General features: G+C 50.3%; 1 protein-coding gene across 10 annotated transcripts in view; it reads right to left on the bottom strand.

The window, feature by feature from the left end:
• VAV2 (vav guanine nucleotide exchange factor 2) overlaps positions 1-20,083 on the bottom strand; it is a 168,211-nt gene that overhangs the window by 47,753 nt on the left and 100,375 nt on the right. For all 10 annotated transcript variants that reach the window (XR_011135653.1, XM_068915165.1, XM_068915175.1 and 7 more), the window contains one exon: positions 10,860-10,918. Coding sequence is in view for 9 of the 10 variants with exons in the window: in XM_068915165.1 (XP_068771266.1) it covers positions 10,860-10,918 (59 nt within the window). In the remaining variant the exon portion in view is untranslated. The remainder of the gene's footprint in view (positions 1-10,859; positions 10,919-20,083) is intronic.

Raw genomic sequence — 20,083 nt, 5'->3', positions numbered from 1 at the left:
TAAAAGCTAACAACTCCCTGATAAATTCTTTAAAACCTCCAGATACATTGCAACTTGATAAACAATATTAATTGCACCTTAGAAGAATGGCCAGGGTTGCCCAGCAGTACTAGAGTCAAGTATCGGGAGTTCACTGAAACCCAACAATTTTGCAGCGTTCCCAATTTGTTTGCATTCATTAGAAAATTCCTCTTATTTAGTATAATTAATTAAGAACTAGACTTTTTACTTCAGCATCACTTAAAATCACCTACTGAGCCATATGTTCTCTAAGCCTGGGCCTGGGCTGCAGCAAGGCCAGTCCCTCTCAGGTGAACAGCAAAACCCCCAGCAACAGCAAACCATGCTGGAACAGGCTCTTAGGGATAACAAACCTCCCAGAGCAGACTCCTTCACAGACAAAACCCACCGCATTCAACAGCATCATTTGCAGAGATCAAAGAACTGAATGCAAGCAGCATTGGTCCAATGTGTTTGTTTTAAAGTTTAAAAAAGAAGGAAAGACCAAGTAATTTGTTACTGAATTTAGAGCGAGCTTCTCGCTCTAAAGAGTTACAGTAGATGATGATCATTCTGGACACGCAATGCAAAAAGCCCTTGATCTTGTGAAGATCAAGGCTTAGGCTTGATCTTCACTTAGGCTATTTTCTGGGTTGGAGAGTTTGCTCATGCACCAACTCGCAAGGCAACGCAGGAACCATCCAAAGCCACAGCACATTGCATAGGGTTATAATCAATTAATATTTCATGAGGCACCTAACACAAAAGCCTCCTTGGCTCTCAGCAGTCCCTTGGGTTGCCCCATGATCCCTCCTATGAAGAACCCTCTCGCCAGTCACCCCCACGCACTCCTCGGCGGCAACCCTTCCGGTGGGGAGGAGCAGCAGCTCAATATAGTGCCTGGCTGCTCTCTCCTCTCAATTATTTGATGAGAAGAACGTAGGTAAGCTGCAATTCTGTTACAATAGGAATAAGCAGGAAGATTTATTTATGGATACACTTCAGCATCCGTGCGTCTTGTCCTAGCAACCCAAAACCAGCTGTTCACCCCTGTCGATAGCATCACAGAGCACACAGGGTCAGGGATAGGTCTGCTTTACTTAGATAACTTCCTGCAGTAGCGCGTCAGCCTCAAAACAGTGAGCGACAGAGCAGGGAATATCCTGCGTGATTTATTTGCACAATCTCCTTTTTTTCCCCCCCCATCTCCCTCCATTCTGATTTCTCAGGGACGAACACCAGCCCTGTGAACGAGCACACCCGATAGCTGGACGAAAGGCAGGCAGGCGAACACCAGCGCGGCCGGGATGACTCCCCACTCGGTGTCCTCGGCCCCGACGAGCTGTTCCCATCCGAGGCCTCCCTCAGTGGAGACGGTCTCTGGGACAGGTCTGTGGGAACGGTTTTTCGTTACATGGGCAAACATCCACAAGAGCTATGACGAGATGAGTCATCCTTTACCGGGAGCTGAACTCCAGCCTCCAAAAGCTGGCGTGCTCTTCTGGGACCGGGTTATTCCCATTTTCTTAAGTCCAGTGATTGCACTTCAGTCACTGAAAAAGCAGGCTGAGTATGTGACACCAGGGAAACACGAGCTGCTTCCATCTGCTGCCCCTTCTACATGGGGTTTCTTAATACCCGGGACGGACCAGAGCCTCAGGCTGGCGCGAAGGGGCTTCCGCAGCTCTGCCGACAGGGACAGGGCTGTGCCGAGCCTTCCCAGCTCGGGATCCAGCCAGAAAAATCTTTTAACGTCATGGTAGCTGTAGACTGCAATTACACCTTGCCGTCATTTGCAAAATGCATCGTCGGACGCACAGATCCTCCGACAACCCCTTTTTGAAGAAAGCAACGCAGCAAGACTGAGAAGTTCTAGAGACATCTATGATTTCACCAAGGGTTTGGACTTTGCGGCTGTGCTTTAGGTGAGAGTTTGGGTGTCGGGTCACCAGCCGGTCTCAGCTCCCACGCTTTCAAACGAGCATTGCTAATCAGAGCTGCTATCCGAGCATTGCTACTCACACCAGTCAACCAAAGCCTGTTGGCAACCCACCTCCGCACGCCTCCACCAGCATATGTCATTTGCTTGCTTCTGCACTTGCAGGGCATGGATTTGGAGAGGCGTTTTTATTCCCCAAGCATCCATCTGTGCTCGTGTAAGAGGGAATAAGGAGGAACGCTTCCGGAGAACCAAAGGGAGAAACGCTCAAAGCTCTGCAGTGCGAGCATCTCAACAGCATCGGTTTCCTTACTAACATGCCTGTTCAGTGCCATTTGGTGATTGGCTTGCAAAAGTATTCAAAATGATGCCTCCAAATTAATACAAGGCCCAAACAGCAGACACCGCTTTCTGCACATAAGCAGCTCTGTTCCGGCTCCCCATGCTCCGACGAGCACCGAGGTTTAACGTGGTTCCAGCCTTGGAGCATATTTCTCCCAGGGAAGTGCTCAGACCTTGGCCATTTGCAATGTATCGTTTTGTTAGATCTGGCCTTTCCTCCCTTTCTCTTTTTTTTTTTTTTTTAACCCCCCCCCCCTTCTTTTTATTCCAAATGGCAAGTCTCTCCCTGAGCAGAGCATCTCCCCTTCCCCTTTCTGCGCCTGTCGGTCGCTTGTCAGCCATCGCTTCTGGTGTCCTGGAGCCCTAACGGGCCTCCTGGGATGACGCACGACATCATGCTTTTCATGAGCCCAGTGTTCGTGGAGCCGTCCAAAGAAAACCATGTGGTTTTGCAAGACTTACACACAACTGAAAATGCATTCATCATGGGCTTCAATGGGATTAGAGAGATTAAGCCAGCATTTAATTTACTGCTGTATTAAGAGGTGGCTGTGAGCTGACTAAGGGCGAGGGAAGAGGGGACCTGAGGCTGCTTTAGCAGCTCCGCTCTCGACTCATGCAGCACTGGGCACAGCCGCGCGTCTTCGAGCTTTGGTTCCCATCTGTGAAATGGAAACGACGTCAGAGAACGGTTTTGGTAAAGTGCTGCCAGACGGATGAAAATCACACCATCAATGCCCACGAGCCACTTCTATAAAGCAGAACAGAATCAATTCTCCCTGCAGAACAAGGCACGCTGGAGCGTACCAAAAGCTGCTGAATTTAATTAAAATCATGCTATTGTGCTACATTACTCATCTCTGGAAAGCACCGCATACTGCGCCAACTTTCAGGCATGTCCTCTGAAAAATTATAATTTGCTTTTATTTGTGGTCTGGAACTTGCAAAAATTCTCACAAGACTAATTCTGATAGAAACTCAGTGGGGGAAACAGCAAGCGACGTAACCAGACAACACAGAGATGAGGATTTTGCAGGAGAGCGCTTACAGAACGTAGCCCAGCGCAGCGCTCAGTGCCCAAGGGGTAGCTGCACACCCTGGTTTATCTTTAGCCCAAACCTGAACCAAGTGTTTCTGGAGGTTATGAGACAAGAAAATAACAGCTCGTGTAATTTTATGTTTCAACACATTATCGCACTTCAAAAAAAAAAAAAAAAAAAATCTCGCGTACCAATGCTTCGCTCTACAAAGCGGCGTGATTCTCCCCTCACTTCAGCTCCACTTTGACAACAACAGACGGATGAAATCAAAAGGGGAATCTAGAAACATCTCTCTCTCGAAAGAAAAAAAATCCCCTAGGGTAGCAGTGCGACCAGTCGCTCCGCCTAGGTCTCTGGCTCACAAAAGCAAAACCAGGCTTGAAAACGCCGTAGCTAAAAACCAACGGCAAATTCAGCGAGAAGGGACGACGTCAGCGTTCCCGATGCCGCTGGCAGCCAGAGCAGCGGTGCTCAGCGCTCGAGGAAAGCGCGGGCCGGCGGGGCAGAGGAGAGGGTGCCCTGGCAGCTCACAGGTGGGCTCCAAACCGAGAAACAAGATAAATCAGGGCTCCACATCCAAGAGCCGGGACATTAAAGCCTAGGACGCGTGCCATGGTATATCAACAAACACCCCCGCAACGGTCTGCAATTGCTGGATTTTAGAACAGCTCACATGAAAGCAAAACCTTTTACACTCCCCTATTTCTTGCTGCAAAGCAAGACAAGGAAACCTTTTAGCAGGCCTAGCAGTGGAGTTTCTCTCTGCTGTACCTGAGCTGCTGCAACCCAAGAGACATGCGCCAAGAAAAGCAAACATCTACCCAAACACCCGCTTCTGCCTGCTTCCAAACCAGCGTCAGCTCTGCGGCTTGCGTGGAAGCACCTCCAGGACGAGCCGTCGAAGCCAGGGTCCTGCTGAGCAATGGGGAAGGCGTAGGAACACATCACCGGAGTGATGAGCTGAGCGGTGGGCCGCGTGGTCCCCAGGGAACACAGAGCTGTGCGCTTCCCCCTTTCCGGCGGCGTGCAAAGAGCAACGACTCGCCCAAGGGCTGAGCCGGGAGCTGAACGCGCGTCTCTCCAGCCGCAGCAGCCCGCCGCCCCGGGAGGAGCCCCATGTTGGGCCGGCCGAGCCGGGGCCCTTCCCACCACTGGAGGAAGGGCCGCGTTTCGGAAGGACCTTTCCAACACCTTTGCCACATGCACTGACACTGAAAGAGAGAGAAAGCTGTCTGCACGTTGCCGTCGCACCCCAAGGTGAGATGACGCCACGGCGGCCCACGATGCAGGCGGGAGCCCTGCGGGAAGCAGGACAAGGGCAAAGTTGATGAGAGACAAGGCAGGTGCTCTCAAAGAGTCATCAAGCCCCAAACGGGACTATTAAGCAGAGCTGTGCACTTCAGGACTGTGTCTTCGTTATGCAAAGCTGCTAGGGGATGGGCGGGTGGGAGAGGGAGACATCGCCTTTGCTTTGATTAGCAGATGCTTACAGCGTGACCTCAGCATCTCCCAAGCCTACAAAGAAGCCGCACAGAAAAACACAGCAATGATATTTTTCAGACTCTCTAAGGAGCAAGTCGGTGAGGACACACGCTTGCCAAAATAAATCTGTTAAAAATGTTTTTAGCTGAAGACTAACAGCTTTAAGCAAAGGATCCTGCTTATTGACAATGGAAGGACCTCTCTGGCTTTACGGTCCTCCTACAGAAGGTCTGTTCATATCACAGGAAACCATGTACATTACACCCCCTTCCCCCCGCAAGGACTACGTGAACCTCTGTGGTTTTGCGTTAGTCAGGGCTGATGTTCAGAAAGGCAGCCGCATGAGCCTTAGGAGCCTAGGGCTGGACAGGCAGAGATGGTTTCAATCAGCTCAAATGATGCAGGTGAGTGTTTTGGGACACGGAAGAGCAGGGTTTTTAGTCCCAGTTTCCCAGGAGCGCTCTGCAAAGTAACCGTATGCATTTTCAAGACACGGTTTCCTTACGCAGTCTTCTAAATCCATTTTATAGCAACACTTAAAGTGTGCACAATGGATACACAACAGCAGCAAAAAAAATAACGGGTAGAGTGCAATTACAGAGAGCGCACTGGCAATGAATAAAATAGTCCTTGTAAAACCAGCCTTTCAGGAGCAGGGATCCTGTAACCGCCTTCTCACCAGAAACGCTGCCTGCAGACACTCCAGGGCTTAATCGTTAGAGACTTTAATCGCTTGTCATTTCCACACGTGGCTGGATCTGCGTCCCGGGCTGAGCTGCCATACCCAAGGCAGGGGGACAGACCAGCATGAAGCCTGATTTCCACTTATCACCCGTCCCTCCTCCAGCACGGCAAGGGGAACCACCTCCTTCATTAGGGCTTGTGCGGTCCTGCCTTCTGCGAGAGCTGGGTTTTGCGGGCAGGATCCAAGTTTCAATCCAGTGCCACCTGCACTGCAAAATTAAGGCTATTCCCACGCTGCAGGCGGGTTAAGCTAGACAGGGAAACGGATTCAAGTCCTGCAAGGTAGACAAAACTCGAGGTTCAACTCTGAACTGCTGAAGCAAGCATGGAGGTTTTGGGACAGAGGTTCTGGATCACACACTGGTGCCCAATGCTACAGCCAGCTTGATCTAAACCAGCCTCACTGCGCAGGACAGCTAGTCCGGGGACAAGGCGTCTCTTCCCCAGTCCGGTTCCTTTAAACAGGGATAAAAGCATACGTTAAATCCTGCCCCTTTCTCGACGGGGCGAACAGCCAGACCTGACGCCCTTCACTTCACAAATAGGCCTTTGCACCCCTCTTCTCTCCCTCTGCAGAAGTTTTTACATGTATTTTAATAACTGCAGTGTCTTGCGCAGAAAGTCACTTCAGAGGTTCGATTCATATATAAAGGACTTAGGCAGATTAAAGGGCCTCGGTAAAAGGCCGTTGAACATGCTAACTCCTTCCCGTTTTCAGATGATGGTTTCACTGTGCACACATTAAAAATGCATGAAGGCGGCATGAGCCAATATTCCTCAACCTCCTGCTTTGCTTGCAGAACTCTGCTTCCAGGAAAAACATACATCTCAGGGAGATGGAAAAACATCCCCCCTCGCCGCTCTCACCGGTCCCTCTCCGCCGCGGAGCTGCCACCACTAGGTGCAACAACGGCCGGAGCCTAGCGGACGCCAAAGCACAGATCAGCCAGGACTGGTGTAGGAAAGGCTTACGAAGAAAACCTTCACGGGAAAAGTCCTGCTTTATTGGGACCCGCAGTAAAAGTTCTTGCTGTCCTCCACGAAGCTAAGGTTTTTGCACAAGAACGTTTGGAAAGGGTATGAAGACTCACAGGGCAGAGCACAGGACGGCCTCTGTGCTGCGCCCCCGCAAGATCGTGTTATTTCTGTCCGCTACAAACTTCTTACGTCTGACTTGGAAGCGTTCGGTGCCAGCCACGATGAGAAACAGGATAACGGACTTACCGGGCCATGAGTCAGGCCCGCAATGGAAACTCCCAGTTTCCTAGCCCTGAAATAAAGCCTCCTTGTTCGGAGCCTGCCAAGGACGGCAGCGGAGCAGGGTGCTAATGTCTTGCTGGGACCGTAAACAATCCTCGCGACTTTTAAAAACACGAGAAATGTCGCCGCAACCGTGTCCCCCTCCCTCCGAGCTGCCAGACCTTCCCGGTGATTTTTTTTTTCTTGAGACGAAACGAGCCGCAGCGTGACCAAAGGAGGATTTCACAGGCGATTAAGCGGCTGGGAAGAGCCCCGGTGCCGCCGCTGGAAGAAAAGCGCCCCCCAGGTCCGAGGGAGCGCGGGGACGCTGCTCCTCCTCGGCCAAACGAGGCAGTTGCAAGCGCGGTGGCGCGGGACAGAAGCCATCCTCCTCGTTTGCCTTCTACAGATATCAGCCGCGTCGCATCCCTTGGACAGCAAATAAAAAAGGGAAGGGGAAAGCAAGCGAGATGCGCTTGTCACTTTGGTGGGTGCTATGGGGCTGTCTGGCAACCTGGCGCCGCTTGAACGTGCCGTGCTCTTCTGGACACGGGGCTCCGGCACGCCAGTGCAAGAGGGAAGAAAATACGGAAAGAAACCCACGGAAGGAAGGAGAGAGGAGCAAGGCAGCTGTGCATGTTTAGACCCTGCAATGGAGAGAAACGGGAAAACAGTAAAAATCTCCTCTCTCCTTAGGTGATGGGCACAGATAGCACAACGGCAATCTTTTCTTTGTCCCCAAATACAGCTCCGCCACGTTCCCCTCCAAGCGATGCACGGATAAAAACTACAGGAAAAGGGTATCACTGCATTACTGCAGAAACCGGGCTCCTAAACAAGATCAAAACTCGGCGTTGCCCAAGGCTGCACACACCCACGTGAACAGGCAGATCTTGGTGCAATTAAGCCAGGCAAACGCAGGCGTTATTCACCTCCCCGTTTTCGAGGAGGGGAAAGACGTGCGAAACTAAGGGATTTGCCGAGGGCCAGGAACCGCGCTTGGGGGCAGAGCCGGGATCAGAACGCAGCTTCGTGCATCCGCTCCTCCTTCAGCGCGTTTCCTTAAGCACAAAACCATCTTTTCTCTGAAGGCCTTAAGCTAAAGAGAGAAAACATGCCTTTTTCCAGGAGGCACCAAAAAGCGAGGGGCATGTTCCACATGCAAAACTATCAGGAAAAAAAGAAAAAAAAGAAAAAATTTAGTGACTTTGTCACTGTGGCATGCAATGGTCTGAAACCAACCTGGACCTCCCGGGCTGCCCTGCCCGGCAGCGAGCCGGCGTGCAGCGGTCAGCGGGTGGTGGTCTTTGTGACGATAAGCTGCTTTAACTAGTGGAGATACGAACGCGAGAAGATGTAGCATCTGCGCTGTTTGCACCAACAGCCTTGTGCAACAGATAAATTCATTTCGATTTTATCAGTCAACAGAGGCAGCCACCTGCTATCAACGATGCAACATGCTGAAGGGTGACACTGCTTTCCAAAGGGGATCCGAAATCTGCAACTGAAATTGTAACAGGCAGGAGGACAAAATACGTAGCACGGGCTGTAGCTACAGCTGCAATATATTAAGTCCAGCCTTTGCAGTGTACTACAAACAAAACATTGCATGCAGGATCATTTTTTTGCTATGTTTTGCTATTTGTAGCTTGTTCCTTGGAAGAAACACTCTGTCATCCCAACACAGCTATCCTGATAGCTATCTGATTTACTCTGCGAAACAGGGTTCCTCTGGCAAGGTTCACATATCCAGAAATTATTAGACAGAAAGATTACTTTTTTTCCCACTGAATAACACATAAGATTCATTTTTATTTTTCTACCCTTCATGTTGTGGAACATATTTAAGGACAAGTAATAGGCTTAGGGATTTATTTTACTCTTGATTTGTGTGTTCCTGAAGCCCTAGACCTAAAATATAGGCTGGAGCAGAGCCACGCTCACGCTACAGGACTGAAGCCCGCACAGTCCAGCTCCCATCCTGATCCAGCTGATGGTGTTGCAAGAAATCATCTAGTTAAAAAATAACCAATCAAACCGAAAAACAAAGCAAAAAAACAGCAGCAGTAGGCAAAATGAGGGCTTGCTCACTCAGGGGCCAGTGGCGATGGGATGAGTCCCCCCCCACAGGGCTTGTTTCAAGCTAACGGGAGCGACGGCATTTGCTGTTCTTACCGGGGTGGCCAGCGGGGAGGAGGAGCAGGGTTAACACGCACGGAGGGATAGGCAAACACCCACTAAGCTCTGTGTTGTTCTTGCATAATTATGGGGCCAAAGGCTTCAGCGGGAATTAAAAGCACTAGTAGTAAAAAGGAAAAAAATCAGCATATCCACAAGAAACGAAACGTCACAGCTCGCACGTGCCCTTGCCCCTGGATCCAGCTACCAACCGGCCCCCCATCAGCCCCGTCCCTTGCAGCTGGAGACCTTCCCAAGACATAACAGAAACCTGACAGCTCGTGCACCGCCTGCAGTGACGACCCGACCGACCCCCTGCCCAGGGAAGGGCTTTGCGAGGGGCGAGAGACGCCGCAGGGCTCTTCCAGCGACGTGCCGAGAACTCTCTGCATCGGGCCCCTGGCTGTTCAATGCAGCCCTGGCAAAGTCAGGGCAACACGGGATGCCCCCGTTGCTGCCTGCCTCCAAAACGCTTTGCATGCTCTTTCCCCTTGCAATAATAATCACTGCAGGCTTCTCCTGGACTCAAGACTAGCCTTATAATAAACAGTCCCTAACTTATGCCATGTGTTTTACTCCTCAATGCGCTTTACAAACCTCTGCTCCCTGAATCTTCCAAAACTCCTGGTGGGATCTGCCAGGCTCATATTTAACAGATGGGAAGATTCAGGGCTTGTGGTACACAGAGTTGCTCCCCTCTAGCAAGATCAGTGCAGCGAAGGCAGTGAAAATAACGTTTACTGTTAAGAAAACAAAATTCAAAGGGTGGAAACCATGGCTTGGGGCAGCTAGCACGGGCGGTAGGGCTAGGTGTAAAGCAGCAGCCCCATCTGATCCTTATCCCCACATCCTGGCTGGGGCTGTTGCTGGCCCCAGGACACTGCGGCAAACCAGCGCTATGCTACACCCTGACCAGAATAGCAACGGGACAAGTTCGTGGAGGAAAGTAAATGTGTTTTATAACTGGGAGGGAAAAAATAATCAACAAACGGAAGGAAAAGCACTTTGGGCCGAGAACTTCTCCCAGTTATACTAGCTGTTTTAGTGATGAGATATTACCAGATTAATAATAAAGATTCACACAAATAAGAAAACCGATTGCAAATATTTTGTGGATAACAGCCCTGTTTCATAGGGTTGTTTGCATTGCGTTTGTTCTTTCAAGTCCTTTGCTATTGTTCCTTCCGTTAGCAGAGGAGGAGCCCGAGCAGCGGGGCAGCACATCCGCCAGCCAGGCCTGGGTTACTTATTAACATCCCTTCTACACTCAGCAATAATGTGCTTTTGTCAAGCCCAGGAAGAAGTTTACCAGCTGCTAGTAATTAAAAAACCACCCCAGTCACTTCTGGAGTTCCTGACGGTGCTAAATCTTAGCATTAATAGCAGAGAGGGTCAAGGTGAGCAGGGCAGGTGACGAGCGAGGACAGTGAGGCACAACCGCCCACCCACCGACACCTCAGGCCGGCTGAAAAGGACGGGTGCTTCCGACTCTCCTGGGCCCCTGGGATCCCATCCACAGCTGGACGCACCCTGGAGAGGAGACCTGAGCAAACCTCCAGCAAGAGCAACCAAAACCCACCATGCCCGGCACCTGATGCTTCCTTCCCCAGCACGCCTGGAGAAGCACCTCACCTATAAATAGTGACTTTTCACCTACTGTATCGAGAGCAAAAGACTCTGAAGGCATGAAGGACGTTTGCAAACTTTCCATGAGCAGCAAGTAAGGGGCTTCTACAAGCGCCCTGCGCCCCAAAGGAAGTCCCCCCCCCGCAACCGATGGCTCTTTATCCCTAATATATTCATCTCAGCCATATTAACAAGAATCGGGTGGGATTAAATACTAGGGGGAGAGAGAGAGAAACGTTATCTAAAGCATCATATTGCAAAGATCTTACCTAATTCCTTTGGTCTGAGCAATACTGTGGAAGGAGAGTCTGGATACTGCAGATATCACCTGGGAACGAGAGAAAAAGAAAAACGTGGTGTGCTTATAGAAAACAACGGAAACTTCGGTGGGAACGCGGGGACTCACAGTACGGCGTTCGGACCCAAGCTTTCTGCTCTCCCAGACGTCCACTAAAACGGGTTTGCTCCCTCCGTTCCCCGGGAAATCGGCCTTCGTGTCCCCCAGCATGGCACAGCAGCCCCAGGAGCGTCGCCCGGCCCAGCACCGTTCAACCTGGCCCTGCACTGCTGCAGCACCATCCAAGGAAACTCCACCTCACAGTTCATGCAACAGCTCCAGATCTGCTCTAGCGGGTTTTATGCAAGACTGAGGACCTCTGAAAATTGCCTTGCTTTGTATTTTATTACAAAAGGTTGGTAACTCCTTTGCTCTTTTTCTCTGTGCGAGAGGATCTCATTGAGGCAAACCTACTAACACTGAAAGGTTTTAACTTCTTGGCTTTCAATAAAGATACATCATCTGTCTGCTAGAGGTGAGTAGAGACTGTTGGCAAAGAACAGCCAAAAGTGGGTCAACAGTGAAATATTTTCACCAGCATTGCAATCAGGAAAAGTAAAGCCATTGGCTTTCTGTGAAAACTCTCATTTTTGACATCCCCTTATGTTTTAATTGCTATGCAGAATTTTCAGTGAACACAAAAAACAAGTTTTTAGTCACTTATAGATGGAAAACATGCTTTACTCTTATGCATATTCATCATTATAAAGCTCAGGAATGAAAAAACAAACCTATTATTTTTGGAAGGGGTTCCTACCCAGTGGAATGAATATAGATGTGTGTGTCAGGGACGCAGATAAAGGACTTCTTGAGTGGTCCCTGCTGTCAAGAGCTCCCACGTCCCCCCCGGCTCTCCTTGGGGCATGACAGAGTCCAGCTGTCCCTGCTGGAAACAGCCACTGCTCCACCAGCATCGAGGGGGGCTCGTTCTTCACGTCAGACCACGACTCCCCTGCACCTAACCGAGCCGCACGGCACCCATAAACGCTGCTGTCTTTAGGGACGATGATCTCCGGGCTGAGGGACGGCTCCCCACCGCATTTGCTAAGCCACCTTCAAATCCATCACCCAGGTGAGCACGTGCCCTAAGTGAATAAGCATCTGAGGTCTCTCCTGGGATCGCTGTTGTTATTCAAACCCTCTCTCCCTCCCACGCTATTACCGGAGCACGTCAATCAGAGCCGCGGCGAGGAGCCTCATGCAAATCCCGAGCAAGCGGCGCGGCGTGTGCCTGCCTGATCTTGGAGGCACGGCTCGCGCGCCCGGCTCCGCCGGACCACCTCGGACACCAAGTCCCAACGCCATTTCCCCCTCTAGCGTTAAGGATTAGTAACAGAATGAGAAAAACCCCAGGTGAGGGCGTGGGGTTTGCCTCAGCAGATCCGAGGCTCCGTGCCCCAAGCCCCAATCTTCTCCTCCACCCTTTGGCAACCTTCATCCCTCTGCCCGATGCTCTGGGAACCTTTTTTTTTTTCTAATCTTTAGGAATCTGGGCTCGGCGCTTCCGAGCGAGCAGAGGCCCTCCGCGGGGACCTGCCGGGGTTTCGGCCACTGCCACCCAGCGCTCGGGAGCGAAGCCCGAGCGGCAACAAAGGCTCTGCCACAGTTTGGCATTTAACAGCTGACTTTCACAGGGAGAATAGAGATGCTGAATTATTCAACAGGTCAAATGAGACTCTGTGAATGTCAAAACTTGGCCAAGTTTCTCCCTGGTACAAAAGGTCACTAACGCGAGTTCAACACGGAAAAGTAACTCCAGAGCAAGAAGGAATTTTCCTCTCACCTCCGAAGCCCCCCCTGTCTTGCACAAAATATCTGTGGCAAAAAAGGACATTGCCAAAGCACCCTCCCAGACCTCCTTTTTTAAACGTTGTCCCTGACACTTCTCTCTAAACAGAAAACAGGAATGAGGGATTTCTTCAATTGGACAAAGCATCCTTTTTGTTACTGCTGTCATGAGCATATTTTTTGGCCTCCTCCTCCCTCCTGAGAGCCTGTTTGGATAGCTACCAGAACATCATCCTCGCCGCGGTCGGACGCCCTCGAGTCACTGATTATGGACCACAACTATTGTGCAACTAGGAAAGGCACTGTCAACCTTCTGGAGCAGAAATTAAGTCCCATAATCTTACATGCAGCGAAGCTCATCATTTGAGTGTAATCTCACACAGGAAAGGCAGATGGGGAAAGATTTGGCTGCTTTGGGAAAAGGTACTCCAGCCACGCGCTCTTCTGCCAGCAAGCTGCAAGCTCCAAAGCCTGGAGACTCACATCTGCGTTTCGGGGAAGTGTTTTGGAAGCCTGGCTCGGCGAGCCCTCCTCACACTCCTATCTCTGGCCAGTCGCTCATTTGCTCTGGCTTTTAAGACGCGTCAAGTAAAGATGTGACTTCTGGCAACATCACGCTTCAGTGAGCAAACACGCTCCACGACCAGAGAACTGAACGCCTCCGAGCCCACTAGGCAGCAAAGCCAGCCTGGCCTGGGAGCCCCGCGTGGATGACACCGCAGCCAGCTTAACACTTTAGAGGACAAACGCTCAAGCTGTCATTTTAATGTGCATTTTTAAATAAGGCTGACCTTCCCTTAAAACAAACAAACAAACAAAAAACTACATGACTAACAAGAGAAGAAAGAAGGTTAAGACATGACTGGGTGTCGAAACCAGGTGCTATTTCCAGCCTTGTCAGCAGCTTAGAAGACCACTTCCAGGCACGTTTTTCAAACTCTCTATGCCTCCGTCTCCCACCTGTAAAAGCAGCCAGGCTAATTTTTCCCTCGTTTCAGAGAGAAGGTGAGACTTAGCCTGTAAGCGTCTGCGAAACGCTCTAGGGCTCGCCGAGGAAGGGGCCGTCGAGCAGAGCCCCGCGGCCGGCAAGCAACACCTGGAAATGAGTCGACCAAAGGCAGAGGGGAACATGGAGCGCCAGCTGGCAGCCCCAGACCCAGCCTGTGCTGCACATTTCCCAAAATAGTCCAAGGGAAGTCCTAGACTGACTGAATGAGACTCTTCTGTGGTCTATTCTTAGACTCATAAAGCATAAAAAACAGTTTATGAATCAGTTATACCGCAGAGTTTGACTTCCAGGGAAACTTAAGAGAAAAGCACACTGTTCTCTACGCCAACAATTTTTGCTTTGTTCTTTTATGAAACCCCCTAATCTCTGAACATCCTGGCACATCAAAGCCCAGGACCCGGCTCTAATGACGAGCCAGATGCACAAACTCTGTTGTCTACAATTAGGCTCCCAAATTCACGTTCGGGTACTCATATAAAAAAATGACATTTTTTTTTTTTTCCCCCAGAAGAGCTCAGGTACAAAGAGTCTCCAAAACTTCTGAAAACAAGCCCGAATAGCAGCCCCAACAGTGCCAACATCAGGCATTAAGTCTTCCCCCAGCACCTCCCGCCAGCTGTGAGCAGAAGCCCAGAGCGATCCCCAGCCCCTTCTACAGGCGCCCGCGCTCAAGTCCGCCAGCCCCCAGCCAGAGAAGCGTTTAAGCATGCATTTAAGGATAAGTAATCCTCTCAGTTTCAACAGGATTAAACAACATTCTTAAAACTAAGTAAATCCTTAAGTGTTTGCTAAACTGTGTTTCGTTTTCCCTGTAAAATAGCTTCTTATTTGCCGAGAAACGCAGTACTACTTCCTGCCACTCCTGGCTATAACTTTCTTGAGGCTGGGCAGGATTTGCTGTATTAGGCGCAGAGGCAGCAGCGGGCAGTGGGTCCCTGACCTCACTGGGGGCTTTGACACAAGGACGTATTAATACAACTGATACAGATATGACCCTAAGTGAAATCATAGTTCTCGGGTTATTTATACCTCACCAATCTTCTATCGCAGCCTGGAAACGCAGAAGCCATTTGTCCTTTCACAAGGCAGGGTAAAACCAAAAAAAGATGTTTTGCCTTGGGGTATCAGTTAACTTCTGATTTACCTTAACTATTGCTTAAGTGCAGTCCTTTGGGCTTCCCTTCCTAAAACTAAGGCGCTGCTCGAAATTGCGAAGCAGGCAGAACCGAGGCCGCCGCATCTTTAAAGCGCTACTGGAGCGCATGCAAGAAATCATGAGCAACGACTCCTGAATTTGCTGGTCCCTCGAACCACACTCGAAAAAGCTACGATAATCAACACTGCTTTATAGCCGGCCTGCCGCGCTGCTGCACCGAATCAATCAGCCGGGGCAGCGCCGGGCGCTCTCAGCGGGCATCTCGGCCTCAGCCGGAGCAAAGATCTCGTGGGCAGATCAGCTCGGCGCTTAGTACCACCTTGGGAGAGGTTATCGAAGTCACTGAAACATGCTGCTTGGGGGGAACTACTCTCATCATCTGTTAGGTTGTCTTTGGGGGGAAGTAGGGCCATAGGCTTAGACTGCAGGTGTTTATGCAGGTTGTTAGAATTGGCTCTTCATCTGGGTCTCAAAACGCAACTTCCTCCAAGAAAAAGGCATTCAGCATGCAAAAATTACTATACAAGCTACGTATAATGTCCTGCTGCCAGTAAGATGCCAGAAACTGGGCTATGAAGGCATGAGGTGCAGGTGTACGTACAGATAAGACTTTTTCCACGTTTGACCTGCAAAGTCTTACTGGGAAATTTCTGGTGGCATTTCACCACGCAAGGTGAGGGACGCTGCTTGCATTCCTGATGTTCCAACTCACCTGTGGTTTTGACACATCGCTAGATCAAATCGATCTAGTTGATCATTTACCAACCGGTACGTTGGAGAAAAGTCTGCATGGTATGAGCGGATCGCTGCGAATCAACACAACCAGGAAGGGAACAAGAGGGCCGAGGTATTGCAGCCACGATTTCAGAGGCTAAGCAGCAGAGGTCTCAGAGAGACCCTGATTTTCAGAAAACAGTTAAGTCCTGCAGTTCCTGAAAAAAATCAGGAGTCTCAAACTGGGTTCCTCAGATTCACTAGTCACTTTGCAAGAATCCTGGCTGAGTAAAAAAACGGGATTTTTGCAAACAAAAAACACCAAAAACTGACACCAAAAAAACTCCACTCCACCATAAGAAAACCACCAATTTTCCTCTTCCTTAACGTCACAGCTTTCTCTTACGAACTAAAGATTTAAAAACAAACTAAAACAAAATAAAGATAATTTATTATGCTTGCTGGTCTTCTACTTCCTCCATCATTGTTTATTTCTGACAATATCTCTGTGCATCTAGAAAACGCTAAAATAAACTCTCTCGTTATTTGAAAAAAACAAACAAACCCAGCTGGGCTGGAATACACTTTGCATACTAGAAACGCCCCAACCTTTCTGCAAGCTACGAGAATGCTTGGAGAATCAGAGCGATTTCCATGCGTTCCCGCCAGGTTTACAGGCCGCGCCAAGAGACCTCCTGAGACCTCACATTTCCCAGAACAAGTGAGTATTTGCTTCCAAGCAAATTAGGAGCTCAGCTGAGCAGCGATGAGCCTGAATGGAAACCTCAATCTCGCCCCATCTCTGCACACACCCTTCTTGGGTGGCAAGTTTAATTAATACTAAAAAAGTTTCCAGTGACAATCACCAGACTCCAGGGCAAATACCCGGTCCCTAATTTTGCAGTTGCAGAACCATTTGCGCACACAGAATCACAGAACGGTTGAGGTTGGAAGGGCCCTCTGCAGATCATCTAGTCCAACCTCCCTGCTCAAGCACGGTCCTCTAGAGCACATTGCCCAGGAGCACGTCCAGACGGCTTTTGAGTATCTCCAGCAAAGGAGACTCCACCACCTCTCTGGGCAACCTGTGCCAGTGCTCAGTCACCCTCACAGTGAAGAAGTTTTTTCTCAGGTTCAGATGGGTGCTTCAGTTTCTGCCCGTTGCCTCTTGTCCTGTTGCTGGGCACCACGGAGAAGAGGCTGGCCTCATCCTCTCGACACCCCTCCTTCAGATACTTGTACACGTTGATGAGATCCCCTCTCAGTCTCCTCTTCTCCAGGCTGAACAGGCCCAGCTCTCGCAGCCTTTCTCCACAGGAGAGATGCTCCAGTCCCCTCATCATCTTGGTAGCCCTCCGCTGGACTCTCTCCAGTAGCGCCATGTCTCTCTTGTACCGGGGAGCCCACAGGACTCCAAGGGAGGCCTCCCCAGGGCTGAGGAGAGGGGCAGGATCACCTCCCTCCACCTGCTGGCAACACTCTGCCTAATGCACCCCAGGAGACCATTGGCCTTCTTGGCCACAAGGGCACATTGCTGGCTCACGGTCAACTTGTTGTCCACCAGGACTGCCAGGTTCTTCTCTGCAGAGCTACTTTCCAGCAGGTCAACCCCAAGCCTGTACTGCTGCATGGGATTACTCTTCCCCAGCTGCAGGACCCTGCACTTGCCTTTGTTGAATTTCACACCACCATGCCAACCCTGCATTTTCTCCTGCGGCTGCGCTGCCGCACGTGGCAATGGTCAGCGAGGTGTCTGGTCACCTCGTGTATTCAGCACCCGTGCTGCTGCAGATATGAAAATGTATCTGGGGCCATTTCCGAGCACTTTACACCCAGCTGCACCACCTACACAGGGCTGTGCACAGTCAAGTCCTGCTATTTGCAAAGCAAAGTGTCACGAGAAGTTTCCAGCTTCCCATCATCTCCCTTTGCATATACCTCTCCTTTGGTTAGCACCTTGGTTAAATCAGCGCTGAGTCCTGGAAACCTTCCCTCGCTTGATTATTCAGCGTAGCCATGCCCAGAGCGCCTGAGCCAGCACAAAATACACAAAACACAACCACCTCCTTACTCTGGATCAATTATTTATGCTCCTCGTATGCTATTGCCTATTGCATAATACCTATAAGGCTTTATATTTATAGCACACATGCGGTGAGTACAGTGAATACTAAACCTTCGCCTGGTTTATAGCCATCTCCCCAAATGCAGCACAGCCAAGGCTACCGCCAAGCGAGCATCTCACAGATGTCACGGGGAATTCCTTAAATTAACATCTCCTGATACAACCAGCTCCTCCAACACTGAATTACCTGATAAGACCATTGCTGTAAATCACTGTGGTATGAGAGCAGCAGCCCCTTGCTAAGCAGAAGGGAACAAGACTCGGCGGTGCTTTACTTCCTTAGGACGCCAAGGACGAGCGGTGACTCGGTTACGCTCTCGGAGCCGTCTGGTTTTCCTACGCAGAGGGCCGAGGGTCGCTCTCCTCCCGGCCGCACGGCGCTGCTTCCCCATCCCACTCGGCCGGCTGCTGAGGAGGGCAGTTATTAAATAATAATCCATTTTGATGACTAGCTTGACCCTTTCCAGGTCAGATGTTCCTGCCTCAGAGATTTCCGCAGTGGCTCCTTTCCGCCTGCCCAGGGATGCCACGATGCTGCCTCCCGCTCGGGCGGGCGCTGGCAAAGCGCTGGTCCCCGAAAGGCAAGGTGCAGGCAAAGCCCGGCACTCACCGGCGCTCGGCGTTTGGAGAGGCACCAGCTGAGTGGATTTCGGTTGATATATATTTGATAAGGATTTTGAATCAAAGATAGCGAAATTCTCCCGCGATGACAGTGCCACGATCTGCTGGGCACATCGCGGCACAGACCGGCAGCGGCACAAGGACAGCCGGCTGGCAGCCAGGCACCGGTGGTTTTGCAACCTGTGATACCAGCAGCTGCACCACCCCGGGAAAGCCAAGCTCTCATGTCTCACCTTCCTTCCCCATAAAGCAGGGCTAATAAAGCTCACTTGGCAACTTACCTTGCTGAATATGAAAGTTTATGAGCAATAGCTACTGCATCTTTATTTATCAGAAATAAGCAGCAGAAACCAAACAACTGAGAGCAAGCACCCAACGAACACCCCTCCCCTCGGTGGGACGGCCCCTAAGCGCCCATGCAGCGGACGGCTCCCTGATATAACACAGCAGTAACCGCATTAACCTTGATAAGTCATCAGCTACCAAGAAACGAGGCTGCCTTCCCCGAAACCTCTCATTGCTATTTTAGACCGGTACGCAATCTTTGCCCTTGACTTGCCCAACAGGTCAGGATCGAAAAGCATTCAAGGATGTCAGTTTTGTTTCCTGGATTCCTGTACATAAATTCCCCAGCTCACAGATGAATCACAACTGTTGCAATGCTTTAGCTATTTCACATAGCTTTTCCCTCTTTATTGAGGGCTCTGAAGGCTGAATTCAGGAGACATAGAAAACATGGATAAAATTTGCAATTACCTTTGATTTGCATCAAACCATTGATCTGCAAGTCTTAGCATCTCACAGCTAGCCCAATCTCTGGCCAGGGCTACCGGCCTGCATGGTTGTGGACTGGGAGGCAGCAGTTGGTGATACAGTGAGACCTGGGCACGGTCCTCAGCTGTGAAACATCTCAAAGACCAGCAGATACTGAAACCAGCAACTTGCGGCCTTGGAGACGAAAGATTCGGGAATATAAAACAAAAGTCATTTGCTGGAGCAGGCAGGGAGCAACAAAGCTGCTCAGCTTCTAGCACCCCTCTGGGTTTCCTGCTCCCTTGGTCTTATAAAAACGCATCTGCAGCATTAATTGCCATTCAGGGTTGCTTTCAAGGAAGTAGTAAACAGAGTCCTAAAGCCCGGACAGTGGTTTGGTGGGGAGCTTGCCAGGGATGCTATGACCACCTGCCTCACTGGGGACTGGAATGCCAGCTGAGCTTCCAATCTGCAAACTGGAAGCAGAAAAATCAGGTATAAGCTGGATTTTGCTTCTGAAATCCAGCAAGGAAGGCTAGGCATACACGGCTCCTTCCTTTTCTAAAAATGTTCTTGGCCATGGGAGTAGGAAGGGGTTAAAATAATCCCAAGCGAACATTTGACACAGATTGGCCCCGAGACCTCTTAGCCACAGTTGGGAGAGCCCGTGTCAGGCTACGTTATGGTTACAGCTGCGTTAGAGGGACAAGCGATTACACCTCTCAAGATAATGAGGTTAAGCCCTTTAACAAGAACTGAGCATCAGAGATGCACTTTCCAGATGAAAGCATCTTTCCTGAAACCTCCAGCCCCTTTGAAAAATGCTTCCCAGACCAGAGCTTGAGGAACATGCACTAAAGTTTTGCGTTATTTCCTTCTAAATTCCTGCTGTGCCCTCAGGGCACCCCCATAAATCCGTATTTGATATGCACAGGATTACACTTCTCCATAAGGACTGTGGGCTCGATGCCTTTAGCCTCCTTCTCCCAT

Source organism: Struthio camelus, chromosome 20, assembly GCF_040807025.1.
Source record: "Struthio camelus isolate bStrCam1 chromosome 20, bStrCam1.hap1, whole genome shotgun sequence".
Classification (NCBI taxonomy): Eukaryota; Metazoa; Chordata; class Aves; order Struthioniformes; family Struthionidae; genus Struthio; species Struthio camelus.
Note: the sequence above shows the minus strand (reverse complement) of the source record. Positions and strands in the feature narration are given on the sequence as shown.